This window comes from Polypterus senegalus, chromosome 18 (assembly GCF_016835505.1).
Source record: "Polypterus senegalus isolate Bchr_013 chromosome 18, ASM1683550v1, whole genome shotgun sequence".
Taxonomy (NCBI): domain Eukaryota; kingdom Metazoa; phylum Chordata; class Cladistia; order Polypteriformes; family Polypteridae; genus Polypterus; species Polypterus senegalus.
This window is the reverse complement of record NC_053171.1, coordinates 29,741,687-29,768,730: the sequence shown is the minus strand read 5'-3', so window position 1 is coordinate 29,768,730 and position 27,044 is coordinate 29,741,687. Positions and strand designations below refer to the sequence as shown.

The 27,044-nt window shown below is 39.9% G+C and overlaps 1 protein-coding gene across 2 annotated transcripts; it reads left to right on the top strand.

Annotated features, from left to right (window-relative positions):
• Positions 1–1,537: 1,537 nt before the first annotated feature.
• On the top strand, positions 1,538–26,417 carry si:dkey-196h17.9 (exocyst complex component 3-like protein). 2 transcript variants are annotated; one of them, XM_039741634.1, is made up of 12 exons: positions 1,538–2,568; positions 10,271–10,448; positions 11,344–11,899; positions 17,322–17,436; positions 17,858–17,962; positions 18,346–18,446; positions 18,921–19,019; positions 23,532–23,658; positions 23,947–24,057; positions 24,155–24,313; positions 24,491–24,612; positions 24,695–26,417. In XM_039741634.1, the coding sequence occupies exons 1-12, from the start codon at positions 2,551–2,553 to the stop codon at positions 24,921–24,923; spliced, it is 1,920 nt and encodes a 639-aa protein (XP_039597568.1). In that variant the 5' UTR covers positions 1,538–2,550; the 3' UTR covers positions 24,924–26,417. The 2 variants fall into 2 exon arrangements, with proteins under 2 accessions (XP_039597568.1, XP_039597567.1); XM_039741633.1 differs by lacking the exon at positions 1,538–2,568 and adding an exon at positions 2,586–2,731.
• The last annotated feature ends 627 nt before the right edge of the window (positions 26,418–27,044 follow it).

The window sequence follows — 27,044 nt, the reverse complement described above, 5'->3', positions numbered from 1 at the left end:
TTTCATTATGTTATAACTTATTAAGTTTATTATTAGAAAATCACCTAAAAAATCCTGGATCATCAAGAAGTGTGCGAACTGACAATATGAAAAATCGTCTTTGTGCCAGATGATCTGGATCTGCATAATTAGATCTGGACCACCCTGTATATATATATATATATACATATATATATATACATATATATATATACATATATATATACATACATACATGATACATCCATCCATCCATTATCCAACTCGTTATATCTTAACTACAGGGTCACAGGAGTGTGCTGGAGGCAATCCCAGCCAACACAGGCCGCAAGGCAGGAAACAAACCCTGGGCAGGGTGCCAGCCCACCGCAGTACATGATACATTGTGATAAAGGCGCTATATAGCGCCCAACCCGGCACAGAATACGCAGAGGCACGTGTTCACACTCACAGGTATTAATTTTGTTGCTCTTCAGCCGTGGGCACACATCTTCCCCGTGTCCCACCGGCCCAACACAGTCCCAAGCACCAAACCAACACAAACCCACACTTTCCTGCTCCACCACTCCTCCCAGGCAACCTCGCCCTCTTCCTCCCGATTCTGGCCTCGATTGCTGGGAGGCAGGCCCTTTTATACTCCACCCGGAAGTGATCCAGGTGTCTGACCAGCTGGTCTTAATTGCACCTCCGGGTGGGGCTGATAAACCGTCCAGTGTGGTGGCTGGCTCTCTGCAGCACCCCCTAGCGGCCACCCCATCTCCCAACCGGGCTGCTGTGGTGGACTCCATGTCCCATGGAGCCACGGGGGAGATTGAGGAGGAATCCACTGCCAGGGAGACTGCCCCCAAGCGCCTCGGGGGAGGTATTGCAAAGTCCTTGATGGCTCCCCCGGGACGTATGCATCAGAGACGTCCCGGCCGGGCATGGGACCCGGCTGTCCGTCACAACATATATACAGTATATATATATACAGTATATATATTTATACAGTATATATATAAGTCTTCGAGCCACCACTCATTTGGCATCATATATATATATATATATATATATATATATATATATATATATATATATATATATATATATATATATATATACTGTATATATACTTCTGAGGATATTGTGCATATGGAAGACTTGAGGCTACTGTATGACCTTGAACTGCACAACAATGCAGCTGGATCAATATTGACTTATCGTTTAAAGCTGGGCAAGATATTCCAAGTATTCCCTGAATAAAACAATAAGGAAGCACTAGAATCACTTTCATTTCAAGTCACTTTATTTAATTTCATGTACAATAATAGAATGCATAAAACACACATAAATACACCCATCAGAGTTCTGGTGGTGAACTTTGAACATTGTCAGCTGAATATATGTCCGCTTTCAAAGATCTTCCAAATAAGTGAGTTATTGCAGAATAACTAATCACTTTTTGATATGTTAATTTTCACTGCAAAAGCTCTTCGCAAAAAGTGAATGAATTGCCTAAGCAACCAACCTACCAAACAAACAAATAAATACATAAATAAATACAAATAACGCTGGACAAACAAGATAAAAAGTATAATTAAAACAAATGTTCAATTAATCACAGTTAAATGTTAAATTAAGAACAACTAAATGAGAGTGTCTGTCAGATTTGGGCAGATCTGAGGGTAGGACACTTCCTCATTATTGTGGTGCCAAGTGCCCGACGGACAGCAGCGGTAAATAAGTCAGTTATGAAACTTTACACCATCACACATTACAAAAGTAACAGAAGAAGAAACATTTCATGCAGCATCTTGCATTTGATCTTTTAGAGGAAAATTATCATAAGTCCTTTGGCACTCATCGCCAACTGAATTGCCTTGGGGTCAGCAGCAAAATCAAAAGGATTAAACCTAATCAAAATATGTTTTTATTTCATACTTGCACTGCCGAACGCATTACTAATAACAGAGCTTTGTTCAAAAATGTGCATTTTCGTTTTGGAAACTACATAAGGAGCAGCTTCAGGGATGTAAACAGGATAAGACAGAGATGTCCCAATGTACATGGAATGCTGGGGAAACCAGCGCAGGGCTCAGTGTTACGGGGAATTACAGGAATTACGCTCTGTATGAAGTCTTCATTACTAACGACTGGTACTGTTTCGCTTTTCATGCCCCATAGGGAGGGTAGCACCCCAGTCCACCGTTTAACTCCTGAACAAAATGTATTACTTTAATGATGTTTGTCTTAGCAGCGTAAGCATACATGCATTCTCTAGGACTGAATACAATTGTAATATTAACAATAATAATATTGTATTTTGCGAATTATTTAAGACTATAAAGTGGGGTTTCTGGTACAGTACTTTGAAAAGTGAAAGTAAGAAAATCTTTTTTGTGGAGATGTGCAACTGTGAAAACAGGCAAGGAGAGGCTGGGAAAATCCGTCAGAGGAGGCGCTGCCCTTCAGATTCGGCAGATTGGGAAACTACCGCAGCTGAACCAAAGGCGACGCCCCTTGTTAAAATGAATCAACCAACTTCTGCCGAGGGAGAGAATTGGAACGACGAATAGCATCGTTTTATATTTGATGTTTGAACTCGCAAAGGTGAGTGATACATTCGTAACACGTGTTCAGGTCAGATGAGACAGACCGATTACTTTCACTGAACCGCTGGCAAGGGAATGGCATGAAGCAGTCGCCCTCTGATCATTTCAAACACTACACTGGTAAAGTGGGCGCCTCCACGGGTTTGCTGGGAACGTTCCAGGTAACTTCGCCGGGTTCTTGCCTCTTTGATTCCTCGTGATCTCAAGTCCTTGGTTTGGTGGTCTGGCTTCCCGTGACGCAGACGTGCTTTACTTTTGTGCTGCGCCCTGGGTTGCTGTTGAACGCTTGGTATCCGTTGCACCCCACAACTTGAGCTATGAAGTAAAGTGCGCTCGCGCATGTGTGCGTTTCGGAAGACAATCGGCCACCAACTTATGAGAAATGTTCAATTATTTGGCAAACGCTACTTTCACAACAATCTCCGATTTTCGTCTAACTTGCACGTGAAAGGATGGGTTTGTTTCGTGATTAAATTTGCGGACAGACTACTATTTACAGACCGTGCACATACTCCACTCATTTTCATTTTTATCATGTGTTTTATTTAGTGCAATTTTAATGTTATTCCTTCATCATGTTTAAGTCGGGAACCAAACCCTACCGGGCGTAAGACTGTTGCAGAACACACCGATTCAGACACGCACTCACCTCCCCTCACCATACGTGGGCCATGTTGTGTTGTCACTTTAGCAAGTGGGAGAAGTTTTAGCAAGTTTAGGATGTGGGAAAAAACCCACACCTGGAATGGGACAAACGCAGAAACTCCACACAAGGTGCACCGCATTCAGAAACCGATTCGTTGATGTGCGATAGCAACGATGTGACACTGGTGCCCCACAGTTAGATGTTTTTTTTTTCGTGCATCTGTAAGAAGTTGTTGATTTATATAGCGCCTTTCACAATAGGGCTCCTCTCCAAACTGCCTTATTTGACGAGTGAGGAGCGGTTGGCAATTTTTTTAATATATGTTATGGAAGGCAGCAAGAGTCTGTAGTCATGCACGCATTGATATTATATACTGTAAATCTGTTATCTTCTATTCGTAGTTATCTTTGGACCATGCTTGGAATCTAAATAAAACATTCTTTCTGGAACTGCTATGTGGATGGTTCAGAAATGGTTCCCCAATTCCATTGAGCTTAAGAACCGCTTTGGCACCTTTATTTTTCTGAGAGTCCATCACTGAGACATCTGCTTAAGGCACTATTTGATCTGTTTATCTGTTATTGAGTATAAGTCCTTCCGGTCATTCATTTTCTTAAGACCTGTTCAGTTTTTTCAGGTCTAGTTAAAAAAATGTGTGGATGATTAATGTTACCCAAACCACCCGAGTGAGAAAGTGGCATATTCAATAATGGATTATTATTATTATTATTATTTGCATGAACTCCTTGCAGTGAAGTAGATACCAAGACAGCCTGAAACAGGAACAAAATGGAACATTAGCTATGATGGGAACTGGAACAATAACCAAAATTGAGGTCAGATGAGGTGGGCAATTAGCGATGGCTTCTTTTGCTAAGTGCGGCGTGAGACTGGTTGCTATGTCATAAACTGTATGAGTAACTGTTAAAGTAGGGCATGGAACAACATGCGACGGCAAAAATGACTTGTGTATAGAAGCCCCATGAGACATTAATGTATCAGTTTGATTTTTATCTGTAAAAACATGACTGCACATGACTCTCTTTATGGTTAATTTTTGTCACCGTATTTGTGCATGTAATTATGTGTACATATAAAACTATCTATCTATCTATCTATACGAGGTGCGATCCAAAAGTTCCCGGAATGCATTTATTTAAAAGCATACACACCAAATAACAATTAATGGTGAACAGTTCCTTCAAAATAGTCACCCGCTGAGTTGATCCCAGCGAAATTTCAACCTTTCGAAGCACCGCTGGAAGTCGTTTTTTGTGTTCAAGACGTCGGTTGTTACCGTTTGGATTTCCTTCACCGTCTCAAATCTGCGTCCCCTGAGCCTCGTCTTCATCTTGGGGGATAAAAAAAAAAAACAAAAAAAAACAGACGGCGCTAAATCAGGGGAGTACGGAGGGTGGGGAATGGCTGTAAACTTTGTAGAAGCCAAAAATGTGCGCAAAATCAGAGATGTGTGAGCTGGTGCATTGTCGTGATGCAAAAGAAATGACTTGTCAGCCCATATCTGAGGACGTGTTCGGCGAATTCGATTTCACAAACGCCTTATAACATCCCTGTAGAATGCTCCATTCACCGTCTGTCCTTGTGGCACAAATTCCTTGTGGATGACACCCTTCACATCAAAGAAGCAAATGAGCATTGACTTGGTGTTGCTGTGAACTTGTCGATCACTCATTTTCACGGTCAACCCTTCACAGATACAACCGAAGTTTAAACGAGAACAGCGACTTGGAAAAACAACTGCGCTGACGTTATAACGCGTGATAACAGCTCTCAAGGACAACTTGAACTGCTATCTAGCGGCGATTGATATAACCAAACCCTTCTGGCTGCAGAATAAATGCATTCCGGGAACTTTTGGATCGCACCTCGTTTATACATATATATAATATTAGAGTGCCAAAATAGTGGTGTCTCTGAGGCTAGAAGGATCTGCACTGCTGTCTGGAAGGTTGCTGATTCATATCCCAGTATTTCCAGAAGGGATCCTACTCTGTTGTGCTCTTTAGCAAGGCCCTTAAACTTAAAATTGCTCTAGCAGCACTGTACAATGATTGACTTCTGTGCTCTGTCCTCTAAAGGTCACACAAAAAGTCAATTTCCCCTTGGAGATTAATAATGTACAAAATACCAAATAAAAAAAAAATAAAAAAAAATGTATGTAATGTAAAGAATTGTTATTCAGCAGCAGCCATAAGCTCATGCCCTATTATTTTAAAAAGGAAGAGTTGCACATGTCTGAGAGTCTCACCTACTACTGCAGTTTATTTACCATCTTGAACATTTTCAGAAAATATTACATTTTCTTTAAATGCACTGTAACAAAACCTGCCTTTATAATTTAAATATTATCTGCAATCTGGCATTCCCTGTTCTTTCTATTCTGGTGGTACAAGAATGCATGTTTTTCTTTGTGCTGTTTGGCCATCCATTTTCTAAACTGTTTGCATATTTTTAAATTGATTGGAGATCATGTTCAGTCTGAAAGGAGCCGTACAATGTGCCTGCAGCTGAGTACTAATACTACCTTATGTACTGTGCAGTATATTGATGGAATGATGCAGAATATTACAGGAACAAAATGGTACACTGTGGGCATTTTGGGTGGGCACGCCTAGATCAAATGAGTGGTGTGGTTGGGCACTTTTTGGGCCAATTGTTGGCACATTGGATTTGACTGTTTGGGTTTTATGTTTGTGAGCAAAATTGTCAGTAGGTGGCAAAAGATTCTCACGCTTTAAGCAATGAGGATTAAATTACTTTGTGTACCCTTCTATCACCCACCAATCTCATGTAGCACGTGCATCTGTGGGAGTGATATACTCTAATGAATTCCCATGTTTCATGCTCAAGTTTCTTTACCCGGGTTGGTTATGCTACCAACTGGGGTTTGTGTAAATGGTGATGTTAACTGAGCTCTGGCAAAGTGTGCTGCAGTCTTACTATTTTACTGGTATTTGTTATGTTTTTAGTGACACAAATCATCCCATTTGTGTGAATTTGTGGGACCTTGTTTGTTACTTTTATCAATTAACATTGGTTGTGCCTTCTGCTGTCCCTAGATTGGCCAGTGTTAGTAATGCTGCCCAAAGGGATCTTTTTCGTGTCCGCTTTCTTTATTGTTCTCTGTAGAATCTGACCTGGTTTCTACTGGCACTGTCTTTTGGTTTTGGTCTATGTCAGGTTGTGTTGACTGCCATGTTTGTGCAACTATATACAGTGGGATGCAAAAGTTTGGGCAACCTTGTTTAATAGTCATTATTTTCCTGTATACATCGTTGGTTGTTACGATAAATGTCAGTAAATATATCATATAGGAGACACACACAGTGATATTTGAGATGTGAAATGAAGTTTATTGGATTTATAGAAAGTGTGCAATAATTGTTCAAACAAAATCAGGCAGGTGCATAAATTTGGGCACCACAAAAAAGAAATTAAATCAATATTTAGTAGATCCGGCTTTTGCAGAAATTACAGCCTCTAAACGCTTCCTGTAGGTTCCAATGAGAGTCTGGATTGTGGTTGAAGGTATTTTGGGCCATTCCTCTTTACAAAACATCTCTAGTTCATTCAGGTTTGATGGCTTCCGAGCATGGACAGCTCTCTTTAACTCACACCACAGATTTTCAATTATATTCAGGTCTGGGGACTGAGATGGCCATTCCAGAACGTTGTACTTGTTCCTCTGCATGAATGCCTTAGTGGATTTTGAGCAGTGTTTCGGGTCGTTGTCTTGTTGAAAGATCCAGCCCCGCGCAGCTTCAGCTTTGTCACTGATTCCTGGACATTGGTCTCCAGAATCTGCTGATACTGAGTGGAATCCATGCGTCCCTCAACTTTGACAAGATTCCCAGTCCCTGCACTGGCCACACAGCCCCACAGCATGATGGAACCACCACCATATTTTACTGTAGGTAGCAGGTGTTTTTCTTGGAATGCTGTGTTCTTTTTCCTCCATGCATAACGCCCTTGTTATGCCCAAATAACTCAATTTTAGTTTCATCAGTCCACAGCACCTTATTCCAAAATGAAGCTGGCTTGTCCAAATGTGCTTGAGCAGACCTCAAGCGGCTCTGTTTGTGCTGTGGGTGGAGAAAAGGCTTCCTCTGCATCACTCTCGCATACAGCATCTCCTTGTGTAAAGTGCGAATGGTTGAACGATGCACAGTGACTCCATCTGCTGCAAGATGATGTTGTAGGTCTTTGGTGCTGGTCTGTGGGTTGACTCTGACTGTTCTCACCATTCATCGCTTCTGTCTATCCAAATCTTTCTTGGTCTGCCACTTCGAGCCTTAACTTGAACTGAGCCTGTGGTCTTCCATTTCCTCAATATGTTCCTAACTGTGGAAACAGACAGCTTAAATCTCTGGGACAGCTTTCTGTATCCTTCCCCTAAACCATGATGGTGAACAATCTTTGTCTTCAGGTCATTTGAGAGTTGTTTTGTGACCCCCATGTTGCTACTCTTCAGAGAAAATTAAAGGAGGAGGGAAACTTACAATTGACCCCTTAAATACTCTTTCTCATTATAGGATTCACCTGTGTATTTAGGTCAGGGGTCACTGAGCTTACCAAGCCAATTTGAGTTCCAATAATTAGTTCTAAAAGTTTTGGAATCAATAAAATGACCAAATTTATGCACCTGCCTGATTTTGTTTGAACAATTATTGCACACTTTCTGTAAATCCAATAAACTTCATTTCACTTCTCAAATATCACTGTGTGTGTCTCCTATATGATATATTTAACTGACATTTTTTATCGTAATAACCAACGATTTATACAGGAAAATAATGACTATTAACAAGGTTGCCCAAACTTTTGCATTCCACTGTAACTGAAGCTGCCACTGGGCAAAGCTTTATGAAAGCCACCACTATCTTTTCTGTTCACATTTTACAATTAGTTGCCCCTCTAAGATTCCTTGTGTTAATTTAGTAAAACGGTTTGTTTTCATTTCCATTTCTGCTTTGTTTCTTTGATCATTATTTCACAAAGCATAGGTCTGGTTGGTCAGTGTATACAGACGCATCATTCTTAAACTAACTTGTGCAATAATGTAATGTAGTATGTATGACCGTCTTTCAAGTACTCTAGGGTCTTGTGCTGGATTCATCAGTTGTTGATCTGTGGCCTTAAATGTGCCACCCTTCAAATTAGGTTTTATAGATTTCAGTCTAAGTACAACAACCACAGCTGTTTCTTTCCACCCAAAATTTAATGTGGTTGTATGAATTTTAATTTCTCTATTTTTGTCTTTCCTCTTTTGACACTAAAGTGTTTACTGAGAATGAGTAATCAGTTCTGCAAAAAATATTGTTCTTTGTTTAATACTCCACAGCTTTGGTTAGCCTATGTGAGTTTTGGTTCACTTTTCATTTAGGAAGTTACCTGACCGAATTTGCCTGGAATGATGATGTACCCCTCTGACTAGCAGGTTGGATTATTGCAGGTATCTGCTTGGCTCTTTGCTAAAGGGCCCATGGCTGAAATCTGACTGGAAACCTCATCGTCGGAACACTTTTTTATTACCAGAGCTGTACTGCTATCCCAGAGGTTTGCAGTCATGGCCGGAGTTCCACTGTTTGTGAGAAGGTGTCTCATCTCCTTAACTAAATACCTTTGCTTAATGAACCTAATTATTTCCTCATTCTTTTGTAGCAATTTTCAGATTCAAAATTACCATTGCATTTTCATTTCAAAGAACTGCCAGGCACATTTTATTCATTAATGCTGGTGCTTTATGATGTGTCTGGTTTATCAAAGGTTACTGGAATCTTCTGTATGAGTAAACCTGGAAGGACTGCAAGCGCCTGATAGTTTCATCTTCAGCAGACCCTCGTGACCCTGTGTTTAGCGGGTTGGATAATGACCGACTGACTGACTGACTAATGGCTCATATCGTAGAAGTCTTCAGAATATAATGCAATGGTAAAAGCGTATCAATATGTGGATGTAAACTGGCAAATGTGCACGAACCACAGTTAAAGGAATTTATTTGACTCTGTTAAGCTGTGTTTAATTTATGGAATGCCTTTCGTTTTGCTCATAGTGGAACAATTTTAACTTCCAGCCTTATTACGGTGCATCACTCAGATCTTAGGAATGTGTGCGCTTAGCTGCTCTTCATATTGTGGAGTAGTGTTTGGGCTTTATAAAGTAAATTAATAATATCTGTGGTGTAGGGGTGGGGCTGCACCATTACCTGAATTTATGAATGTATAGAGGTGTCTGGTGAGTTTCCTGGGACTTTCCACTGTCCTCACTTCCTTAAAGAACATTTTTACAGAAGATTTAGCTTTTCAGCACTGATTTGTGCAGGCACTGACCAGCATTTCCAGCATCCTTATCCTGCTGCTATGGCCTGCCATGCTCCGTAGATGCCAATACTGAGCAGTATTTTTACATTTTTTGAAAGAGGCAAGGTGATCTTCACACAAGAGGTTTATGGAATCCCACCTGCATCCTCATTATGAGACCCTGCACTTTGGTGTTACTCTGATAGTAGTGCTCAGAAGAGAAAGCAGGCTAATTTGTTGCATGAAAGGTACTACTTCTCAAAACACAGGGAATTATTATTCGGTTTACCCAGCATCATATCCACTACTATCTACCTAATGTTTTATTTTAAAGCCCCCTGACTTTGTTCAGTCCCCTGCATTGCTTTACACAGCACCTTCTGCTTATGTACTTTTTCTTGAGGCAGAAGAAATTACTGGGTAAGATGGCTCTTTATCTAATGGATTTTACAGTAATATAAAACTCTTTATTTGCCTATGTAGCAACTTTCACAGCAAACCACAATACCAAGCATCAAAACAATAAATTACCTTGCTTGAGGTGTGCTTTAGATGTTCTTAATCTGACAGGCAGAGTGTGGCCTCCGTTTCTTTTTACGTTAATATCAATGCTATGTCTTTGTGCATGACAGGCTGCTCATCTTTCAGACTGACTTTCCAAGATGTCTTGTGTTCTGGTGATTCATGTTTTCTTCATGTGCGCTGACTCCTTTGTCCCTTCATTCTCTTTCCAGTGCATTCACAATTCCCATACCATGAGCAAGAAGAAGAATATACGGAAAATGTTTTTCAAGAATATCAAAAAGCGCCTTAATCCCAGCAAAACGGGCAATAACAAGAATCGCATCGATGAGATGGATCCTCTTCTGAAGAAGGATGACCCACCAAATCCAAACTACATGGGCATCAATGGTACCTACTTAATTAGGAGTGTCTTGTGGATTGACATTTTTTACAGATTTTTTTATTCCATAAGTAATTATCTTTCAGAGACATGCAGGCTAGGTGGAGTGGTCTTGCTAAATCTGCCCTAGAGTGTGTGTGTGTGTGTTCTCCATGTATGGGCTGGCATCCTGCCCAGGTGGTGTTCCTATTTTGTGCCAGATGATTTCTGAGCAGAGTAACAGCAGCCTAAAGTCCTTCCTAAGCGGTTTAAGACAATGGATGAAGTTCTTTGATTCAGCAGGGTTTTTTTTTATCACTAGGGGGCAGCACTCTGTATAGTAGTAGTCCTCGGATTTCATTTAGGACAAGTCTCTTTACACTTACCAATTTGGCCTTGGCTTTCCAGTTCAGGGTTGTTAAGTGCCAGTTCACAGCAAGGCATTCTCTCTCTCTCTCTCTCTCTCACACACACACACGCACACCCACACACACATACATACATACATACATACATACATGGCCAGTTTAGAGCAGGATGGATGGATGGGTTGTGGAGATAGAAAGAAAAACTTACTTAGACATTTGCCAGTCTGGCATTGAAACCCAGTTCTCTGTGCCACCGTGCTGTGCAGTATTTTATTGAATTTGGTAATACTGATGCTTCCATGTCCCTATCTACGAATCTCAACATCAATCCCATGTGGCACATAGGGGCTATTCACAGGGCTATATGATGAATATAACAGGTTCCAAAATGAAGTTTTCCTTCAAATGCTGATTATTTTTTGGTCCAAGGTGAGATGGAGTTTTGCACCATCATAGAGGCCTAGTCCAATGTCATTTAGTACTTCATCTGTCTATGCAAGAGCATTTTTTACCATCAGGTTTTTGATGCATGTTGGTCTCCCTATTTCTCTTTCAGAAGCTCCGCAGATAGGACAGATGCTTCAGAATGGCCAGCTGAGTGAAGCTTATCCACTGATATGTGCTTTGGACCGTAGCCATCGCAAGACACACTTTGAGGTTATGCAAAAGCAGTGGACTAGACTGATTACTGAGGTCTTCAGTGGATACACTGCAGACCCTAAAAAGCTGCACTCTGCTCTTCAGGTGATCCAGATGGGGAAAAGCTATGATTCTTGCTTAGAAGATCACTTGGAAGGAGAAGAACTTATGCCACACAAATGGTGGGCAGAATGCACCAAACTGATCGAAAAGCTGGTGATGACTGGCGTTCCTCAGCTTTCCTCTGACAGACAGGGGAGTGGGGTTAATGGCTATTTGCAAACCGTGCAGGAATACATGCTCCAGGAGCTGCTTAGACTTACTCCTCTTCTCCAAGGAACTTGGGTGCTTCAATTGTATGCTCACTATCTACACAAAAGCATCTTTGAACAACTGAACAAAGCCCTGGAGAGAGCCATGCTAATCAGTGACTGCTTCATCCTACTCTTCTGGACCATGAGGACATATAAGAGGTACTTCACATCTTTCAGTTAATGCTAACATGAGTGCCACAGACCACCAATGAGGTCTCTGGCTAAGGGATGGCAAAAATGCATAGACGAAGTTGCTCCATGTTTGAAAGACAGCCCTGGTTCTGGGAAGGCATTATGGTCAATGATTATTAGGCTTATTACTTATATAGGGCAAGGAGCATGTTGTCGAGGATTTTAAACCTCAAGGTTGTCCGTTCATTTCCTGCCCACGCCTTACTGTGTGATACTGAACAATTTATTTAACTCACCTTTACTTCAGGTGTAGAACTTTTGTTGCAAAATGCATCTTAATCTTATAAATTCCCTGGATTGAGGTGTTAGCTAAGTGTAGTAGAACCTGCGTACCTGTGAGTGTTGCTTTCCAAGACCTACTGTGGGTACTTGATATTGCGGACAGTAGTGAACCATATAATATATATGTCATTTTTCATATATGAACATAACTATGCTAAAATTTAATTGATAAATTGCATAAATCGCACGATAGAGCAATGGAAAATATCTTGTACACAGAGTTTAAACACATTCTTGCATTCAATTTTTATATTTGTTTCTTATAAAATATCTTGGCCTTTCGTGGGTACTCACAGGCTTATCCATTCTTTGTTGTTTCCACTGATGGGAAGCATTTTATGGCTTCTCTTAGACTTTGAAGAACTGCCAGCATCACTACATGTACATTGGGGCCATTATTAAGCAAAATTAAGGGTTACTTACTCAATAACTCAGCGATAACATGGCAACATATGTGGACAACGAGAATGCTAGAGGCTTAAAGCTGGTTTTGCTGTAATTTAGTTGGTACCAAGAAAATAACATCAGAAACGGAGGCATGCCCCCAGATGGTGGGTTTTCGCTGAATACTGCACACAGAATGCATTATTAAATGAAAAATTCCAGATATAAATAATTATTTTCGGGCTATGATAAACCACATATAATTGAAACCACAAAAAATAAAATCTGCAGATGCTTGGTTTCTACTGTATAATGTACATTAACAATTCTAATTCTTCTGTGGGATTGTACAGAATTCGAATAGGTGAGAATTGCACCCTAAATTTTTGGAACCACTGTGGCTAGAAGTGAAAACTCTATTTAAATATGGGCACACTTGTAACATGGCTTTATATTCTTAACAATAACAGTTCTTTAATTTCGCTTTACTAGGTTACATGGTTCCTCATTGAACTATTAATGGACAAAGAACCATCTTCATTATGTAAAGAATTATTTCCATATGAAATTGTTCTTTGAGCTTTGAAAAGGTTCCTAATCTTTATATAGTAGGCTAACTAGCAGGATACTATCAGACCTAACCTGAGCCTGTGTTGTAGGGGATACCAGACATTCTGTAATTCCTGGGGCTGTCGCATATTTCTTGCCTGATTTATTTTGTCCGTTTAAAGTTTGGTGTCCCAGTTTATTTTTACAAAATTCTCATTTCCTTATTTTAAATACGAATTATTTCTCGGTTCATTGACAGAGCAGTATGCAAGTCATTGCAGAAAGAGAACACTTTGGAGCTTGTATCCTTCAGAGTAATAAAAACCATGGATCATAGACATGTATAAATGAAAGACCTGTGTGTATGGAGCAGTCCGCTCTGCACATGCTCAGCCACAGCTGCTAGATGGCGCATGCATGCAATTTAACATTTTTTTTGCCACTTGAATGCACCTCACTTCTCAATACGAAAGACCAGTGTGCAGCAAACTCTGCTTCCAACAACAACATCGTGCTACAGTAATGACACAGATGAAGATTCACAATGTTGAAATGAAGCTATCACAAAGGCTCAACAACATGCAATGTATTGAATTGTGAAACACTTCAGCAATGGAGGGCATCGCGTGCAGTTTTCACTAAAAACATTGTCTATCAGGTATTTTCTTGAGACAAAGATTAATTGGACTCATATGCCTGTGATATGGCTAAGATATGGTTATTAAAACCAGTGGGCCAATAATCACAAGGTGGGACCACATCCTGAACACTGTGTAATTCTTAAGTGTTCGCTGACGTCTGTCCAAGATTACGAGTATAGTGGTAGGGAGTCTTTGGGTTGTTTTTTTTTTGTCCCAAAGACCACATGCAGCTAGTACCAATTCTATTCAAAACGGGCAATATTAGACCAAGCAGCTATTCTGTATTTATGAAGCAAAGCTTACGAATTGGAAATTGTGTGAGTACAGTGTAAAAATGCTTAGTTCTAAGATGGCTTGCTTCAGCCACATGCTTAATACATCAATATGACTATGTGTTATGCTTGTTTAATGAAGAACTTCAGAGAGAATGAATTTCTGGTAAAAAGATGTATTTGGCCTTGAGAACAGCAAATTGATATGCAGAACACATGGAGGTAGATGTTCAATTTCCAATGGAGAATGTAGAGATATTACTCAGCTTGTCAATACTAAGAAACATAAATATTGAAAAGCATAAGTGTGCTAGGTAAGACGGGATTTGAAGCAGATGCAATTTATGCAAGAGAGCGCTGTTCTCATGTCACTCGGCAGCATAAATAAAATACGATCTGAGTGGCTTTTTAGTGCTTTCTAATTCAGATGTGTTGTCGTATGTGCAAGCTGTGTCAAAGTAGTTGTAGATGACATTGTAATATAGCAATACACCTCCCAGCACGTGCATAAATTGTTATTTAAAGTACACTAAGTAATAAAGTAACATACAGTATTATGTAATTTGTTTTAAAGGTTGTATTTGTTTGGTTTCATTCTTTAGAGCTGCCATGTGTATAGACGGTATACTGTAAATGTGTTTGTATACAGCATTGTAAAATCGTCATACTCCTAGTCCCTGTTCCCTAATAATCCCCCACTTCCCCAGAGGGGCCTTTTTGGGAGAATCTAGTCACCATAAGTGAGAATCCTTTTAAAATCATGATCCCACTCGTATTTGACAAATCGGTTATCACCTGTTTAGATCTGTAACAGATTCCATATACAACAATAAATAAAATGTTCTTTCTGGAACTTTCACAAGGATGGCTCCTTTGTGAACCAAACAGGATTCATTTTTGGCATTGTTCTGAAAGACCACTCTGGCATCTTTATTTTTTTAGAGTGTGGAGTGCTGTTCACTGTAAGTCTCAAGTGTAGGCACAAGGTGTTGGTATGTCAAGTAATGTCCGAAGGTAACCCAGAGGCCTCTTGCCAAAAAAGGCATGAAAGAGTATAGAAAACTGGCCCCACTCCTCAACCTGCCAGCAAAGTGATAAGTGGTCCTATAGGTGATACGTTCCAAGACTGACTGTGGATGCTTGATATCACAAATAGACATGAACCCTTTATACATGTCATTTTATTATATACGAACATACCTATGATAAAGTTTAGATAAATTACATACAATAAGACATTGCCAATATTAAATAATAATAAAATTTATTGTATAGTTGTGCTGTCTTTCTCTCTCATGAATGAACAGGATTCTGACATTTTAACAACCCTCAAGGAACAACAGAGCAATGGAAAATATCTTGTACACACACACACACAGACACACAGTTTATTTATTTATTTATTTTTTTATTAATTTTATTACACTTCATACAAAGCAATCAAGTTTTTACAAAAAGAAAAATAGAGTTAAGAACAGATCACAGACACACAGTTTAAACACATTCTTGCATTAAATTGTTCTATTTGTTTCTTATAAAATATCTTGGCCTTTTGTGGTTAGTCACAGCCTTATCCATTCTTCGTTGTTTCCACTGATGAGAAGCATTTCAAGGCTTCTCTTAGACTTTGAAGAATTGCCAGCATCACTACATGTACTTTGGCACTTTGGGGCCATTATCAAGCAAAATTAAGGGTTATTTTCACAACAGTACGGCGATAACGTGGCAATAAATGTGGTCAGCGAGAAAGCTGGAGGCTAAAAGCTGGTTAATGCTACACTTGACGTGTCAGTGTGGTGAAAATGACATCAGAAACACAGAGATCTCCCACGTGGTAGGTTTTTGCTGAGCACTGCAAACAATAAGCATTAATTTATATCTGGAATTTTTCATTTAATATTTTCAGGCCATGATAAACTACAGATAACTGGGTTTCTACTGTATAATATACAGTAAAGGCCAAAAGTTTGGATACACCTCCTCATTCAATGTGTTTTCTTTATTTTCATGACCATTTACATTGGTAGATTCTCACTGAAGGCATCAAAACTATGAATAAACACATGTGGAGTTATGTACTTAACAAAAAAAGGTGAAATAACTGAAAACATGTTTTATATTCTAGTTTCTTCAAAATAGCCACCCTTTGCTCTGATTACTGCTTTGCACACTCTTGGCATTCTCTCGATGAGCTTCAACAGGTAGTCACCTGAAATGGTTTTCCAACAGTCTTGAAGGAGTTCCCAGAGGTCTTTAGCACTTGTTGGCCCCTTTGTCTTCACTCTGTGGTCCAGCTCACCCCAAACCATCTCGATTGTTTTCAGTTATTTCACCTTTTTTTGTTAACTACATAACTCCACATGTGTTCATTCATAGTTTTGATGCCTTCAGTGAGAATCTACCAATGTAAATGGTCATGAAAATAAAGAAAACACATTGAATGAGGAAGTGTGTCCAGACTTTTGGCCTGTACTGTACATTAACAATTCTAATACTTTTCTGAGTATGTGCAGAATTTGAATAGGTTAGCATTGCACTCTAAAGTTTTGGACCCTCTTTGTGGCTAGAAATGAAACTTCTATTTAAATATGGGCACACTTGTAACATGGCCCTGCATTCTTAAAAATAACAGTTCTTTAATTGCACTTTACTAGGTTATGTGGTTCCTCTTTGAACTTACTAGACAAAGAACCATTTTCATTCTGTGAAGAGTTCTTTCCATAAGAAATTGTTCTTTGAGCTTTGAAAGGGATCCTAATATGTGGACAAAACCAGAGTCTTTAATGTATAGTAGGCTAACTAGCAGGATACTGTCAGACCTAACCTGAGCCTGTGTTGTTGGATGCAGTGAGAGTAGTGATACCAGACATTCTGTAATTCCTGGGGCTGTCGTGTATTTTTTGCCCAATTTATTTTTCCCATCAAATTTTCATGTCCCAATTGGTTTTTACAAAATCCTTATTTCCTTTGTTTTAAATGTGACTTATTTCTCAGTTCATTGACGGAGCAGTACGCAAGTCATTGCAGAAAGAGCACTTTGGAGCGTACATCCTTCTGAGTACTAAAAAGCTTCAGTGGTACACACCCCACGATTTACAAAGTGCTGGATTAGGGGATGTAGCTAGACGTGTCCGGAGAGCTAGCAAGTAGAAAGGACCCTTGAAAATGAGTGACTTATGATTCTGTGGTAAACAGAAGGTGAAATACACAGAAATGAGAACATTGTATAAAATCAAAAATTTGGTTGTTTGTTGCTTGCAGTGAACATCTTTTGGGCCATCAAAAACTGTACCAGTACAAAGATCTGGATCTAGACATGGTGCTGTTCACCAGCTGGTTTACAAAGGCGCAGGACAAGCTTCTACAGTGCATCAAGGTAAATTAAAGTGGAAGTGGAGACTCTGGTTCGGAGTTGACCATTTGTGATAAAACTGTAGTTATTTACCAAGTTGTGTCCCTTTGGTGGGGAGTTAAACCATGAACCCTGTCCATTGTTTCATTGTCCATTCATGGGTTGCCTGTCACCTCAAGCCCAGATGTTAGTCAAGAGGGTCAAATTCCTTCAGCTTGAGCATTTGTAGCTCTCTAACAGGGTTATCAAGGAGGAGACCAAAGCATATCCTGGTTAATTCTGAGTCCTGGGTTACCACCTTAGCTTTATTATCTGAAAAGCTCCCTGGTATTCTTCTGAATTGTGAAGTCAGGTGTCCATTAGAATGTTTAGTCTGGAAAAGGCAGGTGATGGGGAAGTCTCCCTATGCAGCACAAGCCAATATGACTTTTTTCTCCCATCACAGCTAGAAGTCTCAGAGACCTTGGAGAAGATATTGAAGAATGAATATTCAGCTGAAGCTACTCCAGATGAAGAGAAGTTTATCCAGTTTCAGCTGGACATCAAGCTGGTATGGGGGGCAGCAGATTGCTAGGATGGGTGGAAAATGCATCTCTAGGCTCATTAAGGAGGGTGTGGGCTACTTCTGTGGAACCTAAGGGTTTTGTGACCGGCTCAAAACTAATACTAGATCAGCATAGAGACAGGTTTGGAGGGATAGAAAGATGGTGGTTAATGGGCAGTCTGTGTGGTGTTCATACTGGCACCTGAAGACTGCCTTTCTTCACTCGCTAGTCTAAATTAAGCACACGCCCCACCCTATGAAATAGATTGGTCTGATGCCTTGTGCCTGGCTGCAGTAAGTAAACCAAGGAGTGCAGGAGCAGTATGTTTAAAGTAAATGCCAAATCATGGGAAGAATTAAAAATTTATTTTTTTTTGGTTGCACCACAGTTTCTGAATGGCCTGATAAAGGAAGCCCAGAAGATCAGCCAGGAAATGAAGAAGTGTGTGCAAGTGGCCTGTGCCAGGGAACTCCTATTATTTGCTGAAAAGTGAGTTGGCACAGAGTTTGCCTCTTGGTACTCTTATTCTAGGAAGTGGAAAAGTGAACAAATGCATGGGGCCTGCACAAAGCTTCTGTGTCTACCCTGTGGGTCTGTGTGGGTGCTTTATTGCTGTGAATAGTAATATAATTTACTTTATATTGTGCATGTAGAGAGAGCAATTTAGAAGCTCTGTGAAGGTGCCACAGAGGCAAAGTAAAACCAAGTTCCATTGTGTAGAAAACATCCACATCAAGAAGATGCCTTTGAGAGAAATGTTTTGAGGTGACATTTAAAATACATTACAGTGGCACTCTATCTAGCAGTGGCTTGGCACTCACACAACACACTTGCAGACTTATTTCTTGTATCTGCCTGTCTTAATGTGCTTCAAATACCAGTCTGAAACTTAAGTGGGTGCTTACTAAGACCTTTCTCTCCTTAATATTGTGTCTCACATGGTCCATGCATTTGTTTGTTTAGGTACCAACCCCTTCACAACAAATACATGAATACATACATACGTGCTTCATCCAGAGAAATCTATTTGATGAAGGCAATCAACAATTTGATTAATTTAAGGTATGAAGATCTGTATAATTGTTTTTGCTGCTTTTGCTTACTTTTTATTGTGTGTGTTTCTTGATTACCCTTAAAGTGAAATAGATCTAGAGCCTTCCTAGTCTGACTTCTAGCCCCACATGATGATGATGTCTCCATGGTGCTAGGCTGGAATGATTATGTCTATGGCAAAACTAATACCAAATTAAATGATGGGTACCAATTTAACAGTATAGGTGCTGCTGCAGGAGTGGGCACCTCCAGATGCCAACAAGATAATTGTATTCCAGTACAGTATATAAAGTGTGTTTGTCCAGAATGCATATCCACGCTGATGAACCAGTCTCCACCAAATTTTCCACAGATTCCCCATTTATACCGGAAAACGCAGCCTCTGGAAGTGCCCCTATGTTTACACTTGCACTTTATTAGGATGCATTTTTGGAACTTGGCACAGATATGCAAAGTTGCTCCCTATGGTTGGTTAAATGAGTTAAATTTTGTTTTGGTGCCGAAAATTTTCCCCATTGGAAATTTATTTGGTGACCACAACTGAACTTTATTCCATCCTGGGCAGTGCCGCGTACCTTCATACTAGCTAGTATGAAATAGGGTCAGATAAGAGTTAGGCATTCATGTTCATGGTCTCAAAACAACCATCTTTGAATTAGATTTACAGCCATCATCCACTTGTTTGTTTTATTGTTGCATGACCTCTTTATCCTTAGTTGAAGAGTTTGAAGAGACAGCCAAGTTATAAAATGAAGATCTGATCAAGAGATAGGAAGTTAGACACTTACCAGTAAGAGACCAATGCTGGGATAGCAATGATTAGTTTGTAGGGGTAAGACAAAGAGTTGGTCACTAAAGACCTGAACAGAGAAACTCACTCAAAAACTAATTCTTGGGGTTTGTTGCTATTGAACAGCTAGTTTAAAAGGTCTTTACTCAAAATGATCAATGTTTAATGCTTGACATATGATATCTACCCAGTGCTAATAGAAAAATATATTTACAAGTATAATTTATGTTGAAACAATTTAAAATGGATTTCATTGCTTTAAATACCAACACCAATCACAGCAATACTCTCTAGGGCATACTGCCATTACCCAATTTCCAATGTTGACTTTACTCACGATTAACATTTTTTTCCACTGAAAAAATATTTTTGGCAAAGTTTACCACTACACAGTGATTTCAACTTGATTGAAATTAAAATGTTTGTGGTTTAAGGTTCTACATACTTTTTTCTAATACAATTGACATAATTTTGTTGGGTCAGAATTACAGAATCAGAATATCTTTATTGTCATTGTAACAAATACAACAAAATAAAAAAATATCTATCTATGTAATTGATAGGAAAGGATAAGAAATGAGGTAGAACACAAACATTCAGCATAAAACCTTATTGCACACTTATATTGGTTTATGTTTAAACAAAGCAGATGAATCTCGTAGGCATTATTTTGTAAAGGAGTCGCACCATAAACCATCCCAGTCTGGACATTTTGCACTGTGGTAAACCAATGTCTAACCATGAACCTGTAACATCTGCATTGCAAAGAATCTGAATCATTTTATTCGCCAAATCTATCTATGAAACAGAAGAATTTAATGTGGCAGTTCAGTACAAGGACGTGCAAATAAAGACCAACAAATGTGTGAATATACAAACGTGCAAACTTACCAGTTAATAAACGTGTCCTTTATCTAAATACGCAGACTTGGTTTCGTTTTCTACGCTGTGAGCAATGGGAATTCTCCTCTCGCTCAGTGTAACAAGGAGCTGCTACTGTGGACCTTTGCAATCCAGATGATGTGGGTTTGTAGATGGCCAGAGTGCAGTCTGGGATAGATTGTGGTGTGATTCTATGACAAAACATTTGGTGAAGTTGGCAGGATTTGCACTAGGAATAGATGTAATAGTGGTGCTGCGCAAAAGGTTGGAACTAAGTGAGGCCGAGCTCAGCTGATGTCACCAGAAAGCGTAGAGCTGCCTCTGATGGTCTTTGTAATGCAGATGTTACAGGTTCACGACTGGCCCCACACAGTTACTTCAGTGCAGATGTATAAAATGGGATGGATTGTGGTTCGATTCCATGATAAAACACTCATACAGTCATCATTCACATAACAATGTCATGAAGCAGTGTTGCCAAGGGGACAGTTTCCCCTAAATACGTGATTTTTTTTTTTCTTCTTTATTTTGGTTAAAGAGGGTTGGGCAGAGTGATTTTTTTTTTTTAGGCATTTTCCAGAATGTTTTTAGTTTAGTTTTCAGTTTTTCAGTTATTTCTTGGCAGAAATGTCTAATTTGCATAAGTGTAGTTAATTTCCATAAAGATATGCAAAGAGTTTTGGGGATCTCCATTTATTTATAGTGTGACTTTGTATATGCCGGTAAAAGTAACCTTTTAACCATTAAATATTTGAACAGTTAAGAAGTGGATTTAGGCTTGTGTGTCTTCAATAGTCTGTCAAACCTATTATACACCATATGTCACACGAGTATGTGTGTATTCTCCTTGTTAAAAATGGGAGACATGTAACATATTAAGTTTACCATATGATGTAAATGGTTATTTGGTTGTCTGGACATTTGTGCATTAGAACTACACATTTGGTTTTGATTTGGACAACAAAATTCAGTTATAGGAATATAGGTAACATAATTGAATTAAGTAGCTCCAACAACTAATTGTTTTTAATAAACTCTTGTTGTAATAGCAAGATACAAGAATGTGTGCATCATAATAGAACTAATTATTTCAATTTAATGGAAATACCTGTGATTTTATTAAGTAGATCCAATGAGTTATTTATTATTGAGTTATTTCAGTGTATTTGAATTGCCAGTATTGTGGAAGTTGTGGTATCGCCCTCCAAAGCCTTTCAGTATTTGCAGCAGCTCCTCTCTTAACATGTCTTTTTAATCTAAAACCACAATGGGGCTAGCAGGTCACTAGCTTTGTTGGTTTAATTCTCAGCCCTCTCTTTCAGTTAGGTGGACCTGATACTTGGAGAGGATTTCCTATGAATGCCATTGTTTATTATTTTCATCTTGGAACATGTATGTATGGCACATTACAGTTGATCCTATGAGTTCAAATCGCACAAAGGCATTCAAGTCATTTCCACGATTCCCGATACCTCAATAAACGCAGAATAACTGTTGTACCTTCCATAGATGCTGATCTGCATACAATCATGTTAATCACTTACCCACTGAATGTACGTCATGTAGAGAAGACAACCAAATACTAAGAGAAATAATACGTCATTATATAAAAATTTCACAAGAATGTCCTCCCAAGTGGTAGCTCCCAGGGGGACAATTCTGAAAAAACTTTATCCAAATTCGCCAACATGTGACATAACACTGACCTCTCACTTCATTGAGTTTTAGCAAATAAAAATAACCAGGTAAGCCAAAAATGTAATTTTTGTGGTTGCATTGTATTGGAAGCAAAGCAACAGACACTTACAATAATGAGTTTAGTTTGTTCTTCATTTTTACAAAAAAGAAAATCTTTAGTTGCTTTTTGTTTTGATTGAGCAATACATCAACAGGAACTTCATGTTTGTCCCAAAATGTAGACTGGAAATTTATATAAATGTAAGATAGTGTTACAAACAGACATCACAAATGGTAACTACAAAAATTCCCATAGCATGTGAATGAGGAATGTGCTTCAGCTGGTCTTGCAGATGATGTGAAGTAATTTATGGTACTTGAATAAAACCAGGCCCTCTCATATGCGCTACTACTTTGTCACAGACTGCACTTCAGGGCAGGTAATCCATTTGAAGCTAAGTGTGTTTGGGTCCAGCCAGTACTTGGATGATAGACTGTCAAGGAGTGCTTACCCTGTGGACTGTGTGTGGACTCCATGCCCCAGTGCAATGACGGGGACACTGTGCTGTAAAAATGTTACTGTCCTTCGAATGAGATAATAAAATTGAGGTCCTAACCATCTGTGGTCAGAAAAGGTCCCTGGGCATCTTTCGAAAAGAGTAGGGTGTCTCTTGATGTCTTGGCTAAACTGGCCACCACAGCTTTTCATTCTATCTCTCTAATCACCCCATACTGGGTAACTATCTCTCAGCTCTTAACAATTTTATAACTAATGTGCGGTGAGTGTACTGGCGTAAGAATGGCTACCATCACATCATCCAGATGGATGCTACACATTGATGGTGGTTGAAGTGGTTCCCCTCTGTCTATGTAAAGACCTGCTGAGTAGGTTCGGAAAGTACTGTGTAAATGTAATTAATTAATTATTAATTCCATCTGTTTCACTGTTTGATTCTAATACGGGCTAAGGCTGATGTTCATGTTCTTTGGTCACATCAGCCTTGATTATAACATGTCAGGAGGCAGCAAAAGCACAAGCCAGCTGGGCACTTTACGATTTCTTGTTCAAACCCTGCCAAGATAGCTAAGCACATATTTTCTATTGGTGACAGGCCTGGCAAAACAAGTTGGAGCAGGTTCTGAGTTTATTCTCATTTTCTTTCCATCAACAGGCTGTATTTAGGAACCCTGATTGATGATCCAGAGGACAGCAACTTCAGAAGGGTCGAGTCTTCCCTGAAGAGGACTGAGGAGCAGGCAGTGAACATCCTGCTCAGTGAAGAGGTCTTCAAGTCACAGGTTTGAAAATGAATTAATTTCTGAAGCCACTCTAATTGTGTTTTAATTTGCAAACACTTTTGAAATATTGGATTCATTGTCAATGTGTAGTGGGAGACTTTGCTAGCAATGAAGTCACAGCATTGGCAATGGAGATGCTGTCAATGCCAAAGCTTATCGCACCCTTACACTTTCTGCACTGTTAGCTCTGACCAACATGAGCCTGCCTCTCTACTGCTCACTCATCACCCTGTTGTGGATATAACAGTTGGCACTGATGTCATTGAACCCTTACTTCTTGTTTTGTAGACACGCTTTAAGAAGTATTTCAAAGGGAAAGGGCGTCCGCTGAATGAAATGGCAGAGGAGATTGTGGGTCGCCTGGGGCGTCTTCAGATGCAGAACCATGATGCCTATAAGGTACAAATGTGCCCTCTGTGAAGTCATGATTCATAGTGCCTGCTTTGTTATGGTAAAACCCCACTAACAACATGACTTTGGGTTCATTTCTTGTCAGGTTGTGGTGACCAGTGCTTATGAGAGAATATGTTCAGAGTATTTGATGGGTTTGCTGGCCACTATCACCAATTACAGATGTCTGCTGAAATTATGGAACAATAACGAGCAGAGGATGAAACATGATGCTGAATGTTTGCTTCGGAGCTTCTCTAGTCTGGTAAGAATCCTGCCTGGAGCATTTCACATGTACCGCCTGCTGTGCCAGAGCAGCCATATTCTAATCAATGAAGTGAAAAAGCAGTGGTCACAGACTTGGCTCAAAATTGCTTTGTTGTGTAGCAAATCCTCACCTTGTCCTTCTGATTACCAAATGTAATTTGAATCTCCTCCCCAGGATGCAGGCTTAAGAAATAACAACCAAATGCTTGTCCAGGTTGCAGAGCTGCTGCAGCTCAAAGAAGTATCCAACATTATGTTGGCGGCGACCGCAATGATGCAAAAGTTTCCCCAGTTAAGGTTTGTGCCACACATCCTGTCCACTTTGCTACTTCCCTTAAGATTTACTGCCTCTCTAACTTTATCTCTGTGTCTTTACCAGTGAGAAAATACTGAAAGACATCTTGGCACTCAAGCAGTTGTCCAAATCTCAGATAGCCTCTATCCTGGAAGTTGTGAAAGAGAACAACCACCATCTTGTGAAGAACAATGAGGGCATTCGGCTGCCAGTGTGCCTGGCAAGGCTGCTCTCCTGCTTTTGCTGTTGTTTTAGGAAGAAGAAGAAGACAGTTGGTCCCGCGCTGGATTCCCAGCTTAATCCACATGTGTGACTTGGGTGTGCCTACTGCTTCATTCCACAGAAGACTGACCAGGAAGGGCACACTGCTGACCAGAGGACATATTTGTTTTAGTTATGATGCACATCTTGAATGATGGTGACCAAATTACGCTTTTGCTCGATCCTGTGGATTCTCCAGAACTCTTAGTTGTCTTTAACAGCCAAGCCTGGTTACATCTGGTGAAAAATGACACATCTGGATGGAGAAACGGATTAACAACTGTCCAGTGGTGGTATTTAAAGAGACAAGTCTTCTGCTTTGAGCTACGCTTGCCATGTTAAATGGCAGCTTGTGTTCTAAGAAATGGAAGTGGCACAATGGGAACTTTGCAGTTCCAACGGAAGGCCGACTACCACTGAAGTGATGGCCCAGACTTTGAATGCTGACACTCCATGCACTGGTAACTTGCACTCCGTCTTGTTTATGAAGGTGTTGAATACAAACACCGCTTGACCTGCTGCTGAGAGCCTGTTGGTCACTTGGCTTATTGCACTTGTGTTTATTTTATTTGAGTGTTGTTGGAGAGACTTGTAACAGCCGATCTTGAAGGTGATTGCTTCTGTGGTGGTCTTTGGTGTACACTGTCCAGGATTCTCTTGCAGACATGGCAGCAGTGCACCGGTCACAGACTAGCTGTGATGGCTCCCTGGGTGAAATACAAGCCGATACCCAAGGCATTTTGGCCCCTTTTTTGCAACTTGTGGAGAAAATTGACATGAACATGTACAGAAGAATAGTCTGCCTCACAGTATAAAGGAAGGAGACTTTAAAAGTGACCAGAGGGAACTGGAAAAACTCCATAAATAGGACAATGTACAGTCTATCTAAATACAGGGAATGACTGTTGGCTGTATTGCCATTTTAAGTGCAATAAGTGGACTGGTTTGAGAAAGATGCCAGCGATATGGCTAGAGAAGTCACTGTCCACAATATAGATTTCCAGAGGAACAGTGTGTTTAATTCAAGGAGCAAAATGGACATAAATATGTGGACTGAGTGACCTCCAGGTGTGTTTAGGCACAGCTCATCTAATCAAAAGGAAAGTGTGAAGAATTACAGCCACTTTAAATACAGATAATAAAGGACAGACTACAAGGTGGCCATGGGGACGGCATCTCTGACTGGCGCTGGTAGTTAGCTAACAAAATTGCACCTTGAGCATTGGAAAGGCGCTATATAAATGTATTATTATTATTAAGGGTCAACTTAGGGTTACAAGAGTGACCTTACAAGACAATGAACGGAGCAGGGCAGATGTTGATGTCAATGTGCCCAGAGGGAGCTCCCATGAATGCTGACAGACGAACTGATGCCAATGTGTATCTAAACATTGGGTGATGAAGGGCTGGAGCCTCTCCAAACACTAGATGGGTGATGTATGTTTAAAGTACCCGGAGGGACAGGCCCTGTGTGCAAGCACTGAAATGATGCCAATGATGGCTTGTTTACATGTTTGATCTTGGGTAATAAATTGTTTGGATATTTCCAAGTTCACTGATTTTACTTCATTACACAATATTCACCAATATGCCACTTAACAAAAAATCCTGTTGTTCATCACACAGTGCTGTTCTGTTTCACAGCATGGCATTTTCTTCTGGTGGCTGTGGGCTGTGATTTTTGTGCCCCTTCTAAAGAGAAGGGCTTTTGAGATGTGGGATTGTGATGCTAAAAACCAACATAAAATGAAGGGCTCTGATGCACAACCTGGGTCAACTAATACCGATTCTCTTGACCATCTTCTAAACCAGGGGTCTCCAATTCCAGTCCTAGAGAGCTACTGTGGCTGCAAGTTTTCATTCTAACTTTTTTCTTAATTAGTGACCAGTTTTTACTGCTAATTAACTATTTCCCTTTATTTTAATTGTCTTTTCTTGAGACTCTGACCACTGAATTGATTCTTTTTTTCTTAAATGGCACCTACACATACATTTGATGTGAAGTGAGCCAACAGAAGACCATCTAAGTTGGGGCCTCAAACTCCAAACAACTTCACTTCATTCAGTTTCTTAATTTGAAGCCAATTCTCGTTGCTAATTAAACCCGTTTATTTAATTCCATGGCACTCATTCTGCCATGGCAGACATTTCCAAAACTGTTGATTTCCTTTTT